The 19,349-nt window shown below is 62.1% G+C and overlaps 5 protein-coding genes across 5 annotated transcripts; all 5 read left to right on the top strand.

Moving 5' to 3' along the window:
• Nucleotides 1-649: 649 nt before the first annotated feature.
• Nucleotides 650-931, top strand: LOC142423969 (transcription elongation factor 1 homolog; the record flags this gene model as incomplete). Its single annotated transcript, XM_075529102.1, has 1 exon — nucleotides 650-931. A coding segment is annotated over exon 1 (282 nt), but the record flags the coding sequence as incomplete, so codon positions are not given.
• Nucleotides 932-2,364: 1,433 nt separating this feature from the next.
• LOC142423970 (transcription elongation factor 1 homolog) lies at nucleotides 2,365-2,646 on the top strand (the record flags this gene model as incomplete). The annotated part of the gene is made up of 1 exon (XM_075529103.1): nucleotides 2,365-2,646. A coding segment is annotated over exon 1 (282 nt), but the record flags the coding sequence as incomplete, so codon positions are not given.
• A 1,437-nt stretch (nucleotides 2,647-4,083) lies between these two features.
• On the top strand, nucleotides 4,084-4,365 carry LOC142423971 (transcription elongation factor 1 homolog; the record flags this gene model as incomplete). Its single annotated transcript, XM_075529104.1, has 1 exon — nucleotides 4,084-4,365. A coding segment is annotated over exon 1 (282 nt), but the record flags the coding sequence as incomplete, so codon positions are not given.
• Nucleotides 4,366-5,771: 1,406 nt separating this feature from the next.
• Nucleotides 5,772-6,053, top strand: LOC142423972 (transcription elongation factor 1 homolog; the record flags this gene model as incomplete). Its single annotated transcript, XM_075529105.1, has 1 exon — nucleotides 5,772-6,053. A coding segment is annotated over exon 1 (282 nt), but the record flags the coding sequence as incomplete, so codon positions are not given.
• A 1,437-nt stretch (nucleotides 6,054-7,490) lies between these two features.
• Nucleotides 7,491-19,304, top strand: LOC142423973 (transcription elongation factor 1 homolog). Its single transcript, XM_075529106.1, has 2 exons — nucleotides 7,491-7,805; nucleotides 19,293-19,304. Exons 1-2 carry the CDS (start codon nucleotides 7,491-7,493, stop codon nucleotides 19,302-19,304), a joined length of 327 nt encoding a protein of 108 aa, XP_075385221.1.
• Nucleotides 19,305-19,349: the final 45 nt, after the last annotated feature.

Here is a 19,349-nt window from a genome sequence, read left to right on the forward strand (position 1 = left end):
CTCCCTGGTGTCTCCCCGCGCCCTCCAACTCTCCTCTGCCCGGTCCCTGTCTTTCCTCAGCCCAGTCACGGCCCCTCCCCACAGGGGGACTCCAGAAACTCAGAGGAATGATTCCCATGCACACTGCCCTGAGGCGATCTGGGCAGGGCTGCATATCCAGCCCGCCCTCCCCCACCAGCCCCACCTCGAGGGCGTGGCCTCCTCAGGCAGGTTTGTATAAATTGACCGCTGGCGGGCCCTAGGCCCTTGGACTCCAGCTCCCTTCTCCAGCCACTCCTGGATCTGGTTTCCGGCTCCTGCTCCGCCTCCGACTCCGCCTCCGCCTCCGCTTCCCCAGAAGGCCGCCTGCTGATCCCAGGAGCCATCTGCGACCTGCCAGGAGGACGACGACCAGGATCCACGACGACGCTGCCTCCACAGCCAGTGGCGTCCCTGCTCCGCTTGGCCTCGCTTCCTTCCTCCAGCCCTCCTCCCGCCCCTGTTGGTCTGGTCGGCACCCGCAGCTGCAGCCAACCAGCCAGCCAGCCAGCTAGCCAGCAAGCAGGGGAAGCCTTCAAGTGCCACCCGACTGACCTGCCGGGCCCACGGGGCTCGCTCACCGACCCACCCACCTCCGCCTCCACCACTGCGCGCCTCGCTGGGGTCCATCATGGGGCGCGGCAAGCCTAAGCAGAAGCCGCCTCCCAAGAAGAAGAGGACCGGCACCCTGGACACGGAGTTCACCTGCCCCTTCTGCAACCACCCCAAGGCTTGTGAAGCAAAGATGGACCGTGCCCGCGGCAAAGCGGTCATCTCCTGTGGCGTCTGCTTCGAGGCTTTCCAGGCGCCCATCACCCACCTCTCCGACCCCGTGGACGTGTACAACGCCTGGGTCGATGCCTGTGAGGAGGCCAACCAAGAGCAGCCCCAGAGAAGCGCCCCTGAGGCCACCCACGGTGTCCCCAACGGCAGCCGTCCACAGCGGGCGAGCACCCCACGGGCCCTGGTTCCTCTCAGATGCCTGAGCCCCGGAGCATGAATAAAGCGTTCTGCCAGCTTGTCTGGGGGCAGGGGGCGGATGGGGGCGCCCAGGACAAACAGACTGTGCTGAGAGCGGTAGGGACTGAAAGAGAGAGCGTCAGAGACGAAAAAAGAAGAGATGGACTGAATAAGAGAATGAGAGAGGGGGGCGGGGGAGAGTGAGAAAGAGAAAGCGAGCGAGCAAGAGACACAGAGAGAGGGAGAGAATGAAAGACCTTGAGAGAGAGATGTACAAATAGGTTCATCCACCTATTCGATTAGTATTCCAGGAATCCGTGAAGTCCTTGATTTGTGCATGTGAGCATGTCTCCATTTCACTGGTCCCATCACCTTCCCAACAGTTGTGCCGCCATCATCCAGGCCACAGCCAACACGGTTATCCTCCCTTCACACGGTGTCCGGTGTTTTGTATTCCCTCGTTCTCCCTGGTACCTCTCAGGGGTCACCCCGCCCTCCTGTTGGCTCCTCGGCGACACACACACACACACACACACACACACACACACACACACACACACACAGCCTCCCTCCAAATCCCCTGGGAAAGGAAGCCTTTCCTTTGACACCGTCCAACCTGATTCCACAGGTGGCCATGGTAGGATATACTTTTCCTGCCTCGCCTGAAGCCTGGCAGGCGAGCACTTGGAGCTTGGAGCTGGCCTAGGCAGGGGACAGCTCTTGGCACATGCTTTCCGCTCCCTGGTGTCTCCCCGCGCCCTCCAACTCTCCTCTGCCCGGTCCCTGTCTTTCCTCAGCCCAGTCACGGCCCCTCCCCACAGGGGGACTCCAGAAACTCAGAGGAATGATTCCCATGCACACTGCCCTGAGGCGATCTGGGCAGGGCTGCATATCCAGCCCGCCCTCCCCCCCCAGCCCCACCTCGAGGGCGTGGCCTCCTCAGGCAGGTTTGTATAAATTGACCGCTGGCGGGCCCTAGGCCCTTGGACTCCAGCTCCCTTCTCCAGCCACTCCTGGATCTGGTTTCCGGCTCCTGCTCCGCCTCCGACTCCGCCTCCGCCTCCGCTTCCCCAGAAGGCCGCCTGCTGATCCCAGGAGCCATCTGCGACCTGCCAGGAGGACGACGACCAGGATCCACGACGACGCTGCCTCCACAGCCAGTGGCGTCCCTGCTCCGCTTGGCCTCGCTTCCTTCCTCCAGCCCTCCTCCCGCCCCTGTTGGTCTGGTCGGCACCCGCAGCTGCAGCCAACCAGCCAGCCAGCCAGCTAGCCAGCAAGCAGGGGAAGCCTTCAAGTGCCACCCGACTGACCTGCCGGGCCCACGGGGCTCGCTCACCGACCCACCCACCTCCGCCTCCACCACTGCGCGCCTCGCTGGGGTCCATCATGGGGCGCGGCAAGCCTAAGCAGAAGCCGCCTCCCAAGAAGAAGAGGACCGGCACCCTGGACACGGAGTTCACCTGCCCCTTCTGCAACCACCCCAAGGCTTGTGAAGCAAAGATGGACCGTGCCCGCGGCAAAGCGGTCATCTCCTGTGGCGTCTGCTTCGAGGCTTTCCAGGCGCCCATCACCCACCTCTCCGACCCCGTGGACGTGTACAACGCCTGGGTCGATGCCTGTGAGGAGGCCAACCAAGAGCAGCCCCAGAGAAGCGCCCCTGAGGCCACCCACGGTGTCCCCAACGGCAGCCGTCCACAGCGGGCGAGCACCCCACGGGCCCTGGTTCCTCTCAGATGCCTGAGCCCCGGAGCATGAATAAAGCGTTCTGCCAGCTTGTCTGGGGGCAGGGGGCGGATGGGGGCGCCCAGGACAAACAGACTGTGCTGAGAGCGGTAGGGACTGAAAGAGAGAGCGTCAGAGACGAAAAAAGAAGAGATGGACTGAATAAGAGAATGAGAGAGGGGGGCGGGGGAGAGTGAGAAAGAGAAAGCGAGCGAGCAAGAGACACAGAGAGAGGGAGAGAATGAAAGACCTTGAGAGAGAGATGTACAAATAGGTTCATCCACCTATTCGATTAGTATTCCAGGAATCCGTGAAGTCCTTGATTTGTGCATGTGAGCATGTCTCCATTTCACTGGTCCCATCACCTTCCCAACAGTTGTGCCGCCATCATCCAGGCCACAGCCAACACGGTTATCCTCCCTTCACACGGTGTCCGGTGTTTTGTATTCCCTCGTTCTCCCTGGTACCTCTCAGGGGTCACCCCGCCCTCCTGTTGGCTCCTCGGTGACACACACACACACACACACACACACACACACACACACACACACACACACACAGCCTCCCTCCAAATCCCCTGGGAAAGGAAGCCTTTCCTTTGACACCGTCCAACCTGATTCCACAGGTGGCCATGGTAGGATATACTTTTCCTGCCTCGCCTGAAGCCTGGCAGGCGAGCACTTGGAGCTTGGAGCTGGCCTAGGCAGGGGACAGCTCTTGGCACATGCTTTCCGCTCCCTGGTGTCTCCCCGCGCCCTCCAACTCTCCTCTGCCCGGTCCCTGTCTTTCCTCAGCCCAGTCACGGCCCCTCCCCACAGGGGGACTCCAGAAACTCAGAGGAATGATTCCCATGCACACTGCCCTGAGGCGATCTGGGCAGGGCTGCATATCCAGCCCGCCCTCCCCCCCCAGCCCCACCTCGAGGGCGTGGCCTCCTCAGGCAGGTTTGTATAAATTGACCGCTGGCGGGCCCTAGGCCCTTGGACTCCAGCTCCCTTCTCCAGCCACTCCTGGATCTGGTTTCCGGCTCCTGCTCCGCCTCCGACTCCGCCTCCGCCTCCGCTTCCCCAGAAGGCCGCCTGCTGATCCCAGGAGCCATCTGCGACCTGCCAGGAGGACGACGACCAGGATCCACGACGACGCTGCCTCCACAGCCAGTGGCGTCCCTGCTCCGCTTGGCCTCGCTTCCTTCCTCCAGCCCTCCTCCCGCCCCTGTTGGTCTGGTCGGCACCCGCAGCTGCAGCCAACCAGCCAGCCAGCCAGCTAGCCAGCAAGCAGGGGAAGCCTTCAAGTGCCACCCGACTGACCTGCCGGGCCCACGGGGCTCGCTCACCGACCCACCCACCTCCGCCTCCACCACTGCGCGCCTCGCTGGGGTCCATCATGGGGCGCGGCAAGCCTAAGCAGAAGCCGCCTCCCAAGAAGAAGAGGACCGGCACCCTGGACACGGAGTTCACCTGCCCCTTCTGCAACCACCCCAAGGCTTGTGAAGCAAAGATGGACCGTGCCCGCGGCAAAGCGGTCATCTCCTGTGGCGTCTGCTTCGAGGCTTTCCAGGCGCCCATCACCCACCTCTCCGACCCCGTGGACGTGTACAACGCCTGGGTCGATGCCTGTGAGGAGGCCAACCAAGAGCAGCCCCAGAGAAGCGCCCCTGAGGCCACCCACGGTGTCCCCAACGGCAGCCGTCCACAGCGGGCGAGCACCCCACGGGCCCTGGTTCCTCTCAGATGCCTGAGCCCCGGAGCATGAATAAAGCGTTCTGCCAGCTTGTCTGGGGGCAGGGGGCGGATGGGGGCGCCCAGGACAAACAGACTGTGCTGAGAGCGGTAGGGACTGAAAGAGAGAGCGTCAGAGACGAAAAAAGAAGAGATGGACTGAATAAGAGAATGAGAGAGGGGGGCGGGGGAGAGTGAGAAAGAGAAAGCGAGCGAGCAAGAGACACAGAGAGAGGGAGAGAATGAAAGACCTTGAGAGAGAGATGTACAAATAGGTTCATCCACCTATTCGATTAGTATTCCAGGAATCCGTGAAGTCCTTGATTTGTGCATGTGAGCATGTCTCCATTTCACTGGTCCCATCACCTTCCCAACAGTTGTGCCGCCATCATCCAGGCCACAGCCAACACGGTTATCCTCCCTTCACACGGTGTCCGGTGTTTTGTATTCCCTCGTTCTCCCTGGTACCTCTCAGGGGTCACCCCGCCCTCCTGTTGGCTCCTCGGCGACACACACACACACACACACACACACACACACAGCCTCCCTCCAAATCCCCTGGGAAAGGAAGCCTTTCCTTTGACACCGTCCAACCTGATTCCACAGGTGGCCATGGTAGGATATACTTTTCCTGCCTCGCCTGAAGCCTGGCAGGCGAGCACTTGGAGCTTGGAGCTGGCCTAGGCAGGGGACAGCTCTTGGCACATGCTTTCCGCTCCCTGGTGTCTCCCCGCGCCCTCCAACTCTCCTCTGCCCGGTCCCTGTCTTTCCTCAGCCCAGTCACGGCCCCTCCCCACAGGGGGACTCCAGAAACTCAGAGGAATGATTCCCATGCACACTGCCCTGAGGCGATCTGGGCAGGGCTGCATATCCAGCCCGCCCTCCCCCCCCAGCCCCACCTCGAGGGCGTGGCCTCCTCAGGCAGGTTTGTATAAATTGACCGCTGGCGGGCCCTAGGCCCTTGGACTCCAGCTCCCTTCTCCAGCCACTCCTGGATCTGGTTTCCGGCTCCTGCTCCGCCTCCGACTCCGCCTCCGCCTCCGCTTCCCCAGAAGGCCGCCTGCTGATCCCAGGAGCCATCTGCGACCTGCCAGGAGGACGACGACCAGGATCCACGACGACGCTGCCTCCACAGCCAGTGGCGTCCCTGCTCCGCTTGGCCTCGCTTCCTTCCTCCCGCCCCTGTTGGTCTGGTCGGCACCTGCAGCTGCAGCCAACCAGCCAGCCAGCCAGCTAGCCAGCAAGCAGGGGAAGCCTTCAAGTGCCACCCGACTGACCTGCCGGGCCCACGGGGCTCGCTCACCGACCCACCCACCTCCGCCTCCACCACTGCGCGCCTCGCTGGGGTCCATCATGGGGCGCGGCAAGCCTAAGCAGAAGCCGCCTCCCAAGAAGAAGAGGACCGGCACCCTGGACACGGAGTTCACCTGCCCCTTCTGCAACCACCCCAAGGCTTGTGAAGCAAAGATGGACCGTGCCCGCGGCAAAGCGGTCATCTCCTGTGGCGTCTGCTTCGAGGCTTTCCAGGCGCCCATCACCCACCTCTCCGACCCCGTGGACGTGTACAACGCCTGGGTCGATGCCTGTGAGGAGGCCAACCAAGAGCAGCCCCAGAGAAGCGCCCCTGAGGCCACCCACGGTGTCCCCAACGGCAGCCGTCCACAGCGGGCGAGCACCCCACGGGCCCTGGTTCCTCTCAGATGCCTGAGCCCCGGAGCATGAATAAAGCGTTCTGCCAGCTTGTCTGGGGGCAGGGGGCGGATGGGGGCGCCCAGGACAAACAGACTGTGCTGAGAGCGGTAGGGACTGAAAGAGAGAGCGTCAGAGACGAAAAAAGAAGAGATGGACTGAATAAGAGAATGAGAGAGGGGGGCGGGGGAGAGTGAGAAAGAGAAAGCGAGCGAGCAAGAGACACAGAGAGAGGGAGAGAATGAAAGACCTTGAGAGAGAGATGTACAAATAGGTTCATCCACCTATTCGATTAGTATTCCAGGAATCCGTGAAGTCCTTGATTTGTGCATGTGAGCATGTCTCCATTTCACTGGTCCCATCACCTTCCCAACAGTTGTGCCGCCATCATCCAGGCCACAGCCAACACGGTTATCCTCCCTTCACACGGTGTCCGGTGTTTTGTATTCCCTCGTTCTCCCTGGTACCTCTCAGGGGTCACCCCGCCCTCCTGTTGGCTCCTCGGCGACACACACACACACACACACACACACACACACACACACACACACACACACACAGCCTCCCTCCAAATCCCCTGGGAAAGGAAGCCTTTCCTTTGACACCGTCCAACCTGATTCCACAGGTGGCCATGGTAGGATATACTTTTCCTGCCTCGCCTGAAGCCTGGCAGGCGAGCACTTGGAGCTTGGAGCTGGCCTAGGCAGGGGACAGCTCTTGGCACATGCTTTCCGCTCCCTGGTGTCTCCCCGCGCCCTCCAACTCTCCTCTGCCCGGTCCCTGTCTTTCCTCAGCCCAGTCACGGCCCCTCCCCACAGGGGGACTCCAGAAACTCAGAGGAATGATTCCCATGCACACTGCCCTGAGGCGATCTGGGCAGGGCTGCATATCCAGCCCGCCCTCCCCCCCCAGCCCCACCTCGAGGGCGTGGCCTCCTCAGGCAGGTTTGTATAAATTGACCGCTGGCGGGCCCTAGGCCCTTGGACTCCAGCTCCCTTCTCCAGCCACTCCTGGATCTGGTTTCCGGCTCCTGCTCCGCCTCCGACTCCGCCTCCGCCTCCGCTTCCCCAGAAGGCCGCCTGCTGATCCCAGGAGCCATCTGCGACCTGCCAGGAGGACGACGACCAGGATCCACGACGACGCTGCCTCCACAGCCAGTGGCGTCCCTGCTCCGCTTGGCCTCGCTTCCTTCCTCCAGCCCTCCTCCCGCCCCTGTTGGTCTGGTCGGCACCCGCAGCTGCAGCCAACCAGCCAGCCAGCCAGCTAGCCAGCAAGCAGGGGAAGCCTTCAAGTGCCACCCGACTGACCTGCCGGGCCCACGGGGCTCGCTCACCGACCCACCCACCTCCGCCTCCACCACTGCGCGCCTCGCTGGGGTCCATCATGGGGCGCGGCAAGCCTAAGCAGAAGCCGCCTCCCAAGAAGAAGAGGACCGGCACCCTGGACACGGAGTTCACCTGCCCCTTCTGCAACCACCCCAAGGCTTGTGAAGCAAAGATGGACCGTGCCCGCGGCAAAGCGGTCATCTCCTGTGGCGTCTGCTTCGAGGCTTTCCAGGCGCCCATCACCCACCTCTCCGACCCCGTGGACGTGTACAACGCCTGGGTCGATGCCTGTGAGGAGGCCAACCAAGAGCAGCCCCAGAGAAGCGCCCCTGAGGCCACCCACGGTGTCCCCAACGGCAGCCGTCCACAGCGGGCGAGCACCCCACGGGCCCTGGTTCCTCTCAGATGCCTGAGCCCCGGAGCATGAATAAAGCGTTCTGCCAGCTTGTCTGGGGGCAGGGGGCGGATGGGGGCGCCCAGGACAAACAGACTGTGCTGAGAGCGGTAGGGACTGAAAGAGAGAGCGTCAGAGACGAAAAAAGAAGAGATGGACTGAATAAGAGAATGAGAGAGGGGGGCGGGGGAGAGTGAGAAAGAGAAAGCGAGCGAGCAAGAGACACAGAGAGAGGGAGAGAATGAAAGACCTTGAGAGAGAGATGTACAAATAGGTTCATCCACCTATTCGATTAGTATTCCAGGAATCCGTGAAGTCCTTGATTTGTGCATGTGAGCATGTCTCCATTTCACTGGTCCCATCACCTTCCCAACAGTTGTGCCGCCATCATCCAGGCCACAGCCAACACGGTTATCCTCCCTTCACACGGTGTCCGGTGTTTTGTATTCCCTCGTTCTCCCTGGTACCTCTCAGGGGTCACCCCGCCCTCCTGTTGGCTCCTCGGCGACACACACACACACACACACACACACACACACAGCCTCCCTCCAAATCCCCTGGGAAAGGAAGCCTTTCCTTTGACACCGTCCAACCTGATTCCACAGGTGGCCATGGTAGGATATACTTTTCCTGCCTCGCCTGAAGCCTGGCAGGCGAGCACTTGGAGCTTGGAGCTGGCCTAGGCAGGGGACAGCTCTTGGCACATGCTTTCCGCTCCCTGGTGTCTCCCCGCGCCCTCCAACTCTCCTCTGCCCGGTCCCTGTCTTTCCTCAGCCCAGTCACGGCCCCTCCCCACAGGGGGACTCCAGAAACTCAGAGGAATGATTCCCATGCACACTGCCCTGAGGCGATCTGGGCAGGGCTGCATATCCAGCCCGCCCTCCCCCCCCAGCCCCACCTCGAGGGCGTGGCCTCCTCAGGCAGGTTTGTATAAATTGACCGCTGGCGGGCCCTAGGCCCTTGGACTCCAGCTCCCTTCTCCAGCCACTCCTGGATCTGGTTTCCGGCTCCTGCTCCGCCTCCGACTCCGCCTCCGCCTCCGCTTCCCCAGAAGGCCGCCTGCTGATCCCAGGAGCCATCTGCGACCTGCCAGGAGGACGACGACCAGGATCCACGACGACGCTGCCTCCACAGCCAGTGGCGTCCCTGCTCCGCTTGGCCTCGCTTCCTTCCTCCAGCCCTCCTCCCGCCCCTGTTGGTCTGGTCGGCACCCGCAGCTGCAGCCAACCAGCCAGCCAGCCAGCTAGCCAGCAAGCAGGGGAAGCCTTCAAGTGCCACCCGACTGACCTGCCGGGCCCACGGGGCTCGCTCACCGACCCACCCACCTCCGCCTCCACCACTGCGCGCCTCGCTGGGGTCCATCATGGGGCGCGGCAAGCCTAAGCAGAAGCCGCCTCCCAAGAAGAAGAGGACCGGCACCCTGGACACGGAGTTCACCTGCCCCTTCTGCAACCACCCCAAGGCTTGTGAAGCAAAGATGGACCGTGCCCGCGGCAAAGCGGTCATCTCCTGTGGCGTCTGCTTCGAGGCTTTCCAGGCGCCCATCACCCACCTCTCCGACCCCGTGGACGTGTACAACGCCTGGGTCGATGCCTGTGAGGAGGCCAACCAAGAGCAGCCCCAGAGAAGCGCCCCTGAGGCCACCCACGGTGTCCCCAACGGCAGCCGTCCACAGCGGGCGAGCACCCCACGGGCCCTGGTTCCTCTCAGATGCCTGAGCCCCGGAGCATGAATAAAGCGTTCTGCCAGCTTGTCTGGGGGCAGGGGGCGGATGGGGGCGCCCAGGACAAACAGACTGTGCTGAGAGCGGTAGGGACTGAAAGAGAGAGCGTCAGAGACGAAAAAAGAAGAGATGGACTGAATAAGAGAATGAGAGAGGGGGGCGGGGGAGAGTGAGAAAGAGAAAGCGAGCGAGCAAGAGACACAGAGAGAGGGAGAGAATGAAAGACCTTGAGAGAGAGATGTACAAATAGGTTCATCCACCTATTCGATTAGTATTCCAGGAATCCGTGAAGTCCTTGATTTGTGCATGTGAGCATGTCTCCATTTCACTGGTCCCATCACCTTCCCAACAGTTGTGCCGCCATCATCCAGGCCACAGCCAACACGGTTATCCTCCCTTCACACGGTGTCCGGTGTTTTGTATTCCCTCGTTCTCCCTGGTACCTCTCAGGGGTCACCCCGCCCTCCTGTTGGCTCCTCGGCGACACACACACACACACACACACACACACACACAGCCTCCCTCCAAATCCCCTGGGAAAGGAAGCCTTTCCTTTGACACCGTCCAACCTGATTCCACAGGTGGCCATGGTAGGATATACTTTTCCTGCCTCGCCTGAAGCCTGGCAGGCGAGCACTTGGAGCTTGGAGCTGGCCTAGGCAGGGGACAGCTCTTGGCACATGCTTTCCGCTCCCTGGTGTCTCCCCGCGCCCTCCAACTCTCCTCTGCCCGGTCCCTGTCTTTCCTCAGCCCAGTCACGGCCCCTCCCCACAGGGGGACTCCAGAAACTCAGAGGAATGATTCCCATGCACACTGCCCTGAGGCGATCTGGGCAGGGCTGCATATCGAGCCCGCCCTCCCCCCCCAGCCCCACCTCGAGGGCGTGGCCTCCTCAGGCAGGTTTGTATAAATTGACCGCTGGCGGGCCCTAGGCCCTTGGACTCCAGCTCCCTTCTCCAGCCACTCCTGGATCTGGTTTCCGGCTCCTGCTCCGCCTCCGACTCCGCCTCCGCCTCCGCTTCCCCAGAAGGCCGCCTGCTGATCCCAGGAGCCATCTGCGACCTGCCAGGAGGACGACGACCAGGATCCACGACGACGCTGCCTCCACAGCCAGTGGCGTCCCTGCTCCGCTTGGCCTCGCTTCCTTCCTCCCGCCCCTGTTGGTCTGGTCGGCACCTGCAGCTGCAGCCAACCAGCCAGCCAGCCAGCTAGCCAGCAAGCAGGGGAAGCCTTCAAGTGCCACCCGACTGACCTGCCGGGCCCACGGGGCTCGCTCACCGACCCACCCACCTCCGCCTCCACCACTGCGCGCCTCGCTGGGGTCCATCATGGGGCGCGGCAAGCCTAAGCAGAAGCCGCCTCCCAAGAAGAAGAGGACCGGCACCCTGGACACGGAGTTCACCTGCCCCTTCTGCAACCACCCCAAGGCTTGTGAAGCAAAGATGGACCGTGCCCGCGGCAAAGCGGTCATCTCCTGTGGCGTCTGCTTCGAGGCTTTCCAGGCGCCCATCACCCACCTCTCCGACCCCGTGGACGTGTACAACGCCTGGGTCGATGCCTGTGAGGAGGCCAACCAAGAGCAGCCCCAGAGAAGCGCCCCTGAGGCCACCCACGGTGTCCCCAACGGCAGCCGTCCACAGCGGGCGAGCACCCCACGGGCCCTGGTTCCTCTCAGATGCCTGAGCCCCGGAGCATGAATAAAGCGTTCTGCCAGCTTGTCTGGGGGCAGGGGGCGGATGGGGGCGCCCAGGACAAACAGACTGTGCTGAGAGCGGTAGGGACTGAAAGAGAGAGCGTCAGAGACGAAAAAAGAAGAGATGGACTGAATAAGAGAATGAGAGAGGGGGGCGGGGGAGAGTGAGAAAGAGAAAGCGAGCGAGCAAGAGACACAGAGAGAGGGAGAGAATGAAAGACCTTGAGAGAGAGATGTACAAATAGGTTCATCCACCTATTCGATTAGTATTCCAGGAATCCGTGAAGTCCTTGATTTGTGCATGTGAGCATGTCTCCATTTCACTGGTCCCATCACCTTCCCAACAGTTGTGCCGCCATCATCCAGGCCACAGCCAACACGGTTATCCTCCCTTCACACGGTGTCCGGTGTTTTGTATTCCCTCGTTCTCCCTGGTACCTCTCAGGGGTCACCCCGCCCTCCTGTTGGCTCCTCGGCGACACACACACACACACACACACACACACACACACACACACACACACACACACACACAGCCTCCCTCCAAATCCCCTGGGAAAGGAAGCCTTTCCTTTGACACCGTCCAACCTGATTCCACAGGTGGCCATGGTAGGATATACTTTTCCTGCCTCGCCTGAAGCCTGGCAGGCGAGCACTTGGAGCTTGGAGCTGGCCTAGGCAGGGGACAGCTCTTGGCACATGCTTTCCGCTCCCTGGTGTCTCCCCGCGCCCTCCAACTCTCCTCTGCCCGGTCCCTGTCTTTCCTCAGCCCAGTCACGGCCCCTCCCCACAGGGGGACTCCAGAAACTCAGAGGAATGATTCCCATGCACACTGCCCTGAGGCGATCTGGGCAGGGCTGCATATCCAGCCCGCCCTCCCCCCCCAGCCCCACCTCGAGGGCGTGGCCTCCTCAGGCAGGTTTGTATAAATTGACCGCTGGCGGGCCCTAGGCCCTTGGACTCCAGCTCCCTTCTCCAGCCACTCCTGGATCTGGTTTCCGGCTCCTGCTCCGCCTCCGACTCCGCCTCCGCCTCCGCTTCTCCAGAAGGCCGCCTGCTGATCCCAGGAGCCATCTGCGACCTGCCAGGAGGACGACGACCAGGATCCACGACGACGCTGCCTCCACAGCCAGTGGCGTCCCTGCTCCGCTTGGCCTCGCTTCCTTCCTCCCGCCCCTGTTGGTCTGGTCGGCACCCGCAGCTGCAGCCAACCAGCCAGCCAGCCAGCTAGCCAGCAAGCAGGGGAAGCCTTCAAGTGCCACCCGACTGACCTGCCGGGCCCACGGGGCTCGCTCACCGACCCACCCACCTCCGCCTCCACCACTGCGCGCCTCGCTGGGGTCCATCATGGGGCGCGGCAAGCCTAAGCAGAAGCCGCCTCCCAAGAAGAAGAGGACCGGCACCCTGGACACGGAGTTCACCTGCCCCTTCTGCAACCACCCCAAGGCTTGTGAAGCAAAGATGGACCGTGCCCGCGGCAAAGCGGTCATCTCCTGTGGCGTCTGCTTCGAGGCTTTCCAGGCGCCCATCACCCACCTCTCCGACCCCGTGGACGTGTACAACGCCTGGGTCGATGCCTGTGAGGAGGCCAACCAAGAGCAGCCCCAGAGAAGCGCCCCTGAGGCCACCCACGGTGTCCCCAACGGCAGCCGTCCACAGCGGGCGAGCACCCCACGGGCCCTGGTTCCTCTCAGATGCCTGAGCCCCGGAGCATGAATAAAGCGTTCTGCCAGCTTGTCTGGGGGCAGGGGGCGGATGGGGGCGCCCAGGACAAACAGACTGTGCTGAGAGCGGTAGGGACTGAAAGAGAGAGCGTCAGAGACGAAAAAAGAAGAGATGGACTGAATAAGAGAATGAGAGAGGGGGGCGGGGGAGAGTGAGAAAGAGAAAGCGAGCGAGCAAGAGACACAGAGAGAGGGAGAGAATGAAAGACCTTGAGAGAGAGATGTACAAATAGGTTCATCCACCTATTCGATTAGTATTCCAGGAATCCGTGAAGTCCTTGATTTGTGCATGTGAGCATGTCTCCATTTCACTGGTCCCATCACCTTCCCAACAGTTGTGCCGCCATCATCCAGGCCACAGCCAACACGGTTATCCTCCCTTCACACGGTGTCCGGTGTTTTGTATTCCCTCGTTCTCCCTGGTACCTCTCAGGGGTCACCCCGCCCTCCTGTTGGCTCCTCGGCGACACACACACACACACACACACACACACACACACACACACACACACACAGCCTCCCTCCAAATCCCCTGGGAAAGGAAGCCTTTCCTTTGACACCGTCCAACCTGATTCCACAGGTGGCCATGGTAGGATATACTTTTCCTGCCTCGCCTGAAGCCTGGCAGGCGAGCACTTGGAGCTTGGAGCTGGCCTAGGCAGGGGACAGCTCTTGGCACATGCTTTCCGCTCCCTGGTGTCTCCCCGCGCCCTCCAACTCTCCTCTGCCCGGTCCCTGTCTTTCCTCAGCCCAGTCACGGCCCCTCCCCACAGGGGGACTCCAGAAACTCAGAGGAATGATTCCCATGCACACTGCCCTGAGGCGATCTGGGCAGGGCTGCATATCCAGCCCGCCCTCCCCCCCCAGCCCCACCTCGAGGGCGTGGCCTCCTCAGGCAGGTTTGTATAAATTGACCGCTGGCGGGCCCTAGGCCCTTGGACTCCAGCTCCCTTCTCCAGCCACTCCTGGATCTGGTTTCCGGCTCCTGCTCCGCCTCCGACTCCGCCTCCGCCTCCGCTTCCCCAGAAGGCCGCCTGCTGATCCCAGGAGCCATCTGCGACCTGCCAGGAGGACGACGACCAGGATCCACGACGACGCTGCCTCCACAGCCAGTGGCGTCCCTGCTCCGCTTGGCCTCGCTTCCTTCCTCCAGCCCTCCTCCCGCCCCTGTTGGTCTGGTCGGCACCCGCAGCTGCAGCCAACCAGCCAGCCAGCCAGCTAGCCAGCAAGCAGGGGAAGCCTTCAAGTGCCACCCGACTGACCTGCCGGGCCCACGGGGCTCGCTCACCGACCCACCCACCTCCGCCTCCACCACTGCGCGCCTCGCTGGGGTCCATCATGGGGCGCGGCAAGCCTAAGCAGAAGCCGCCTCCCAAGAAGAAGAGGACCGGCACCCTGGACACGGAGTTCACCTGCCCCTTCTGCAACCACCCCAAGGCTTGTGAAGCAAAGATGGACCGTGCCCGCGGCAAAGCGGTCATCTCCTGTGGCGTCTGCTTCGAGGCTTTCCAGGCGCCCATCACCCACCTCTCCGACCCCGTGGACGTGTACAACGCCTGGGTCGATGCCTGTGAGGAGGCCAACCAAGAGCAGCCCCAGAGAAGCGCCCCTGAGGCCACCCACGGTGTCCCCAACGGCAGCCGTCCACAGCGGGCGAGCACCCCACGGGCCCTGGTTCCTCTCAGATGCCTGAGCCCCGGAGCATGAATAAAGCGTTCTGCCAGCTTGTCTGGGGGCAGGGGGCGGATGGGGGCGCCCAGGACAAACAGACTGTGCTGAGAGCGGTAGGGACTGAAAGAGAGAGCGTCAGAGACGAAAAAAGAAGAGATGGACTGAATAAGAGAATGAGAGAGGGGGGCGGGGGAGAGTGAGAAAGAGAAAGCGAGCGAGCAAGAGACACAGAGAGAGGGAGAGAATGAAAGACCTTGAGAGAGAGATGTACAAATAGGTTCATCCACCTATTCGATTAGTATTCCAGGAATCCGTGAAGTCCTTGATTTGTGCATGTGAGCATGTCTCCATTTCACTGGTCCCATCACCTTCCCAACAGTTGTGCCGCCATCATCCAGGCCACAGCCAACACGGTTATCCTCCCTTCACACGGTGTCCGGTGTTTTGTATTCCCTCGTTCTCCCTGGTACCTCTCAGGGGTCACCCCGCCCTCCTGTTGGCTCCTCGGCGACACACACACACACACACACACACACACACACACACACACACACACACACAGCCTCCCTCCAAATCCCCTGGGAAAGGAAGCCTTTCCTTTGACACCGTCCAACCTGATTCCACAGGTGGCCATGGTAGGATATACTTTTCCTGCCTCGCCTGAAGCCTGGCAGGCGAGCACTTGGAGCTTGGAGCTGGCCTAGGCAGGGGACAGCTCTTGGCACATGCTTTCCGCTCCCTGGTGTCTCCCCGCGCCCTCCAACTCTCCTCTGCCCGGTCCCTGTCTTTCCTCAGCCCAGTCACGGCCCCTCCCCACAGGGGGACTCCAGAAACTCAGAGGAATGATTCCCATGCACACTGCCCTGAGGCGATCTGGGCAGGGCTGCATATCCAGCCCGCCCTCCCCCCCCAGCCCCACCTCGAGGGCGTGGCCTCCTCAGGCAGGTTTGTATAAATTGACCGCTGGCGGGCCCTAGGCCCTTGGACTCCAGCTCCCTTCTCCAGCCACTCCTGGATCTGGTTTCCGGCTCCTGCTCCGCCTCCGACTCCGCCTCCGCCTCCGCTTCCCCAGAAGGCCGCCTGCTGATCCCAGGAGCCATCTGCGACCTGCCAGGAGGACGACGACCAGGATCCACGACGACGCTGCCTCCACAGCCAGTGGCGTCCCTGCTCCGCTTGGCCTCGCTTCCTTCCTCCAGCCCTCCTCCCGCCCCTGTTGGTCTGGTCGGCACCCGCAGCTGCAGCCAACCAGCCAGCCAGCCAGCTAGCCAGCAAGCAGGGGAAGCCTTCAAGTGCCACCCGACTGACCTGCCGGGCCCACGGGGCTCGCTCACCGACCCACCCACCTCCGCCTCCACCACTGCGCGCCTCGCTGGGGTCCATCATGGGGCGCGGCAAGCCTAAGCAGAAGCCGCCTCCCAAGAAGAAGAGGACCGGCACCCTGGACACGGAGTTCACCTGCCCCTTCTGCAACCACCCCAAGGCTTGTGAAGCAAAGATGGACCGTGCCCGCGGCAAAGCGGTCATCTCCTGTGGCGTCTGCTTCGAGGCTTTCCAGGCGCCCATCACCCACCTCTCCGACCCCGTGGACGTGTACAACGCCTGGGTCGATGCCTGTGAGGAGGCCAACCAAGAGCAGCCCCAGAGAAGCGCCCCTGAGGCCACCCACGGTGTCCCCAACGGCAGCCGTCCACAGCGGGCGAGCACCCCACGGGCCCTGGTTCCTCTCAGATGCCTGAGCCCCGGAGCATGAATAAAGCGTTCTGCCAGCTTGTCTGGGGGCAGGGGGCGGATGGGGGCGCCCAGGACAAACAGACTGTGCTGAGAGCGGTAGGGACTGAAAGAGAGAGCGTCAGAGACGAAAAAAGAAGAGATGGACTGAATAAGAGAATGAGAGAGGGGGGCGGGGGAGAGTGAGAAAGAGAAAGCGAGCGAGCAAGAGACACAGAGAGAGGGAGAGAATGAAAGACCTTGAGAGAGAGATGTACAAATAGGTTCATCCACCTATTCGATTAGTATTCCAGGAATCCGTGAAGTCCTTGATTTGTGCATGTGAGCATGTCTCCATTTCACTGGTCCCATCACCTTCCCAACAGTTGTGCCGCCATCATCCAGGCCACAGCCAACACGGTTATCCTCCCTTCACACGGTGTCCGGTGTTTTGTATTCCCTCGTTCTCCCTGGTACCTCTCAGGGGTCACCCCGCCCTCCTGTTGGCTCCTCGGCGACACACACACACACACACACACACACACACACAGCCTCCCTCCAAATCCCCTGGGAAAGGAAGCCTTTCCTTTGACACCGTCCAACCTGATTCCACAGGTGGCCATGGTAGGATATACTTTTCCTGCCTCGCCTGAAGCCTGGCAGGCGAGCACTTGGAGCTTGGAGCTGGCCTAGGCAGGGGACAGCTCTTGGCACATGCTTTCCGCTCCCTGGTGTCTCCCCGCGCCCTCCAACTCTCCTCTGCCCGGTCCCTGTCTTTCCTCAGCCCAGTCACGGCCCCTCCCCACAGGGGGACTCCAGAAACTCAGAGGAATGATTCCCATGCACACTGCCCTGAGGCGATCTGGGCAGGGCTGCATATCGAGCCCGCCCTCCCCCCCCAGCCCCACCTCGAGGGCGTGGCCTCCTCAGGCAGGTTTGTATAAATTGACCGCTGGCGGGCCCTAGGCCCTTGGACTCCAGCTCCCTTCTCCAGCCACTCCTGGATCTGGTTTCCGGCTCCTGCTCCGCCTCCGACTCCGCCTCCGCCTCCGCTTCCCCAGAAGGCCGCCTGCTGATCCCAGGAGCCATCTGCGACCTGCCAGGAGGACGACGACCAGGATCCACGACGACGCTGCCTCCACAGCCAGTGGCGTCCCTGCTCCGCTTGGCCTCGCTTCCTTCCTCCCGCCCCTGTTGGTCTGGTCGGCACCTGCAGCTGCAGCCAACCAGCCAGCCAGCCAGCTAGCCAGCAAGCAGGGGAAGCCTTCAAGTGCCACCCGACTGACCTGCCGGGCCCACGGGGCTCGCTCACCGACCCACCCACCTCCGCCTCCACCACTGCGCGCCTCGCTGGGGTCCATCATGGGGCGCGGCAAGCCTAAGCAGAAGCCGCCTCCCAAGAAGAAGAGGACCGGCACCCTGGACACGGAGTTCACCTGCCCCTTCTGCAACCACCCCAAGGCTTGTGAAGCAAAGATGGACCGTGCCCGCGGCAAAGCGGTCATCTCCTGCGGCGTCTGCTTCGAGGCTTTCCAGGCGCCCATCACCCACCTCTCCGACCCCGTGGACGTGTACAACGCCTGGGTCGATGCCTGTGAGGAGGCCAACCAAGAGCAGCCCCAGAGAAGCGCCCCTGAGGCCACCCACGGTGTCCCCAACGGCAGCCGTCCACAGCGGGCGAGCACCCCACGGGCCCTGGTTCCTCTCAGATGCCTGAGCCCCGGAGCATGAATAAAGCGTTCTGCCAGCTTGTCTGGGGGCAGGGGGCGGATGGGGGCGCCCAGGACAAACAGACTGTGCTGAGAGCGGTAGGGACTGAAAGAGAGAGCGTCAGAGACGAAAAAAGAAGAGATGGACTGAATAAGAGAATGAGAGAGGGGGGCGGGGGAGAGTGAGAAAGAGAAAGCGAGCGAGCAAGAGACACAGAGAGAGGGAGAGAATGAAAGACCTTGAGAGAGAGATGTACAAATAGGTTCATCCACCTAGTCGATTAGTATTCCAGGAATCCGTGAAGTCCTTGATTTGTGCATGTGAGCATGTCTCCATTTCACTGGTCCCATCACCTTCCCAACAGTTGTGCCGCCATCATCCAGGCCACAGCCAACACGGTTATCCTCCCTTCACACGGTGTCCGGTGTTTTGTATTCCCTCGTTCTCCCTGGTACCTCTCAGGGGTCACCCCGCCCTCCTGTTGGCTCCTCGACGACACACACACACACACACACACACACACACACACACACACACACAGCCTCCCTCCAAATCCCCTGGGAAAGGAAGCCTTTCCTTTGACACCGTCCAACCTGATTCCACAGGTGGCCATGGTAGGATATACTTTTCCTGCCTCGCCTGAAGCCTGGCAGGCGAGCACTTGGAGCTTGGAGCTGGCCTAGGCAGGGGACAGCTCTTGGCACATGCTTTCCGCTCCCTGGTGTCTCCCCGCGCCCTCCAACTCTCCTCTGCCCTGTCCGTGTCTTTCCTCAGCCCAGTCACGGCCCCTCCCCACAGGGGGACTCCAGAAACTCAGAGGAATGATTCCCATGCACACTGCCCTGAGGCGATCTGGGCAGGGCTGCATATCCAGCCCGCCCTTCCCCCCCAGCCCCACCTCGAGGGCGTGGCCTCCTCAGGCAGGTTTGTATAAATTGACCGCTGGCGGGCCCTAGGCCCTTGGACTCCAGCTCCCTTCTCCAGCCACTCCTGGATCTGGTTTCCGGCTCCTGCTCCGCCTCCGACTCCGCCTCCGCCTCCGCTTCCCCAGAAGGCCGCCTGCTGATCCCAGGAGCCATCTGCGACCTGCCAGGAGGACGACGACCAGGATCCACGACGACGCTGCCTCCACAGCCAGTGGCGTCCCTGCTCCGCTTGGCCTCGCTTCCTTCCTCCAGCCCTCCTCCCGCCCCTGTTGGTCTGGTCGGCACCCGCAGCTGCAGCCAACCAGCCAGCCAGCCAGCTAGCCAGCAAGCAGGGGACGCCTTCAAGTGCCACCCGACTGACCTGCC

Source organism: Tenrec ecaudatus, chromosome 13, assembly GCF_050624435.1.
Source record: "Tenrec ecaudatus isolate mTenEca1 chromosome 13, mTenEca1.hap1, whole genome shotgun sequence".
NCBI lineage: Eukaryota > Metazoa > Chordata > Mammalia > Afrosoricida > Tenrecidae > Tenrec > Tenrec ecaudatus.

Excerpts from the sequence above, each read along its gene's own strand:
- LOC142423973 (XM_075529106.1), top strand. The coding sequence starts at position 7,491 with ATGGGGCGCGGCAAGCCTAAGCAGAAGCCGCCTCCCAAGAAGAAGAGG.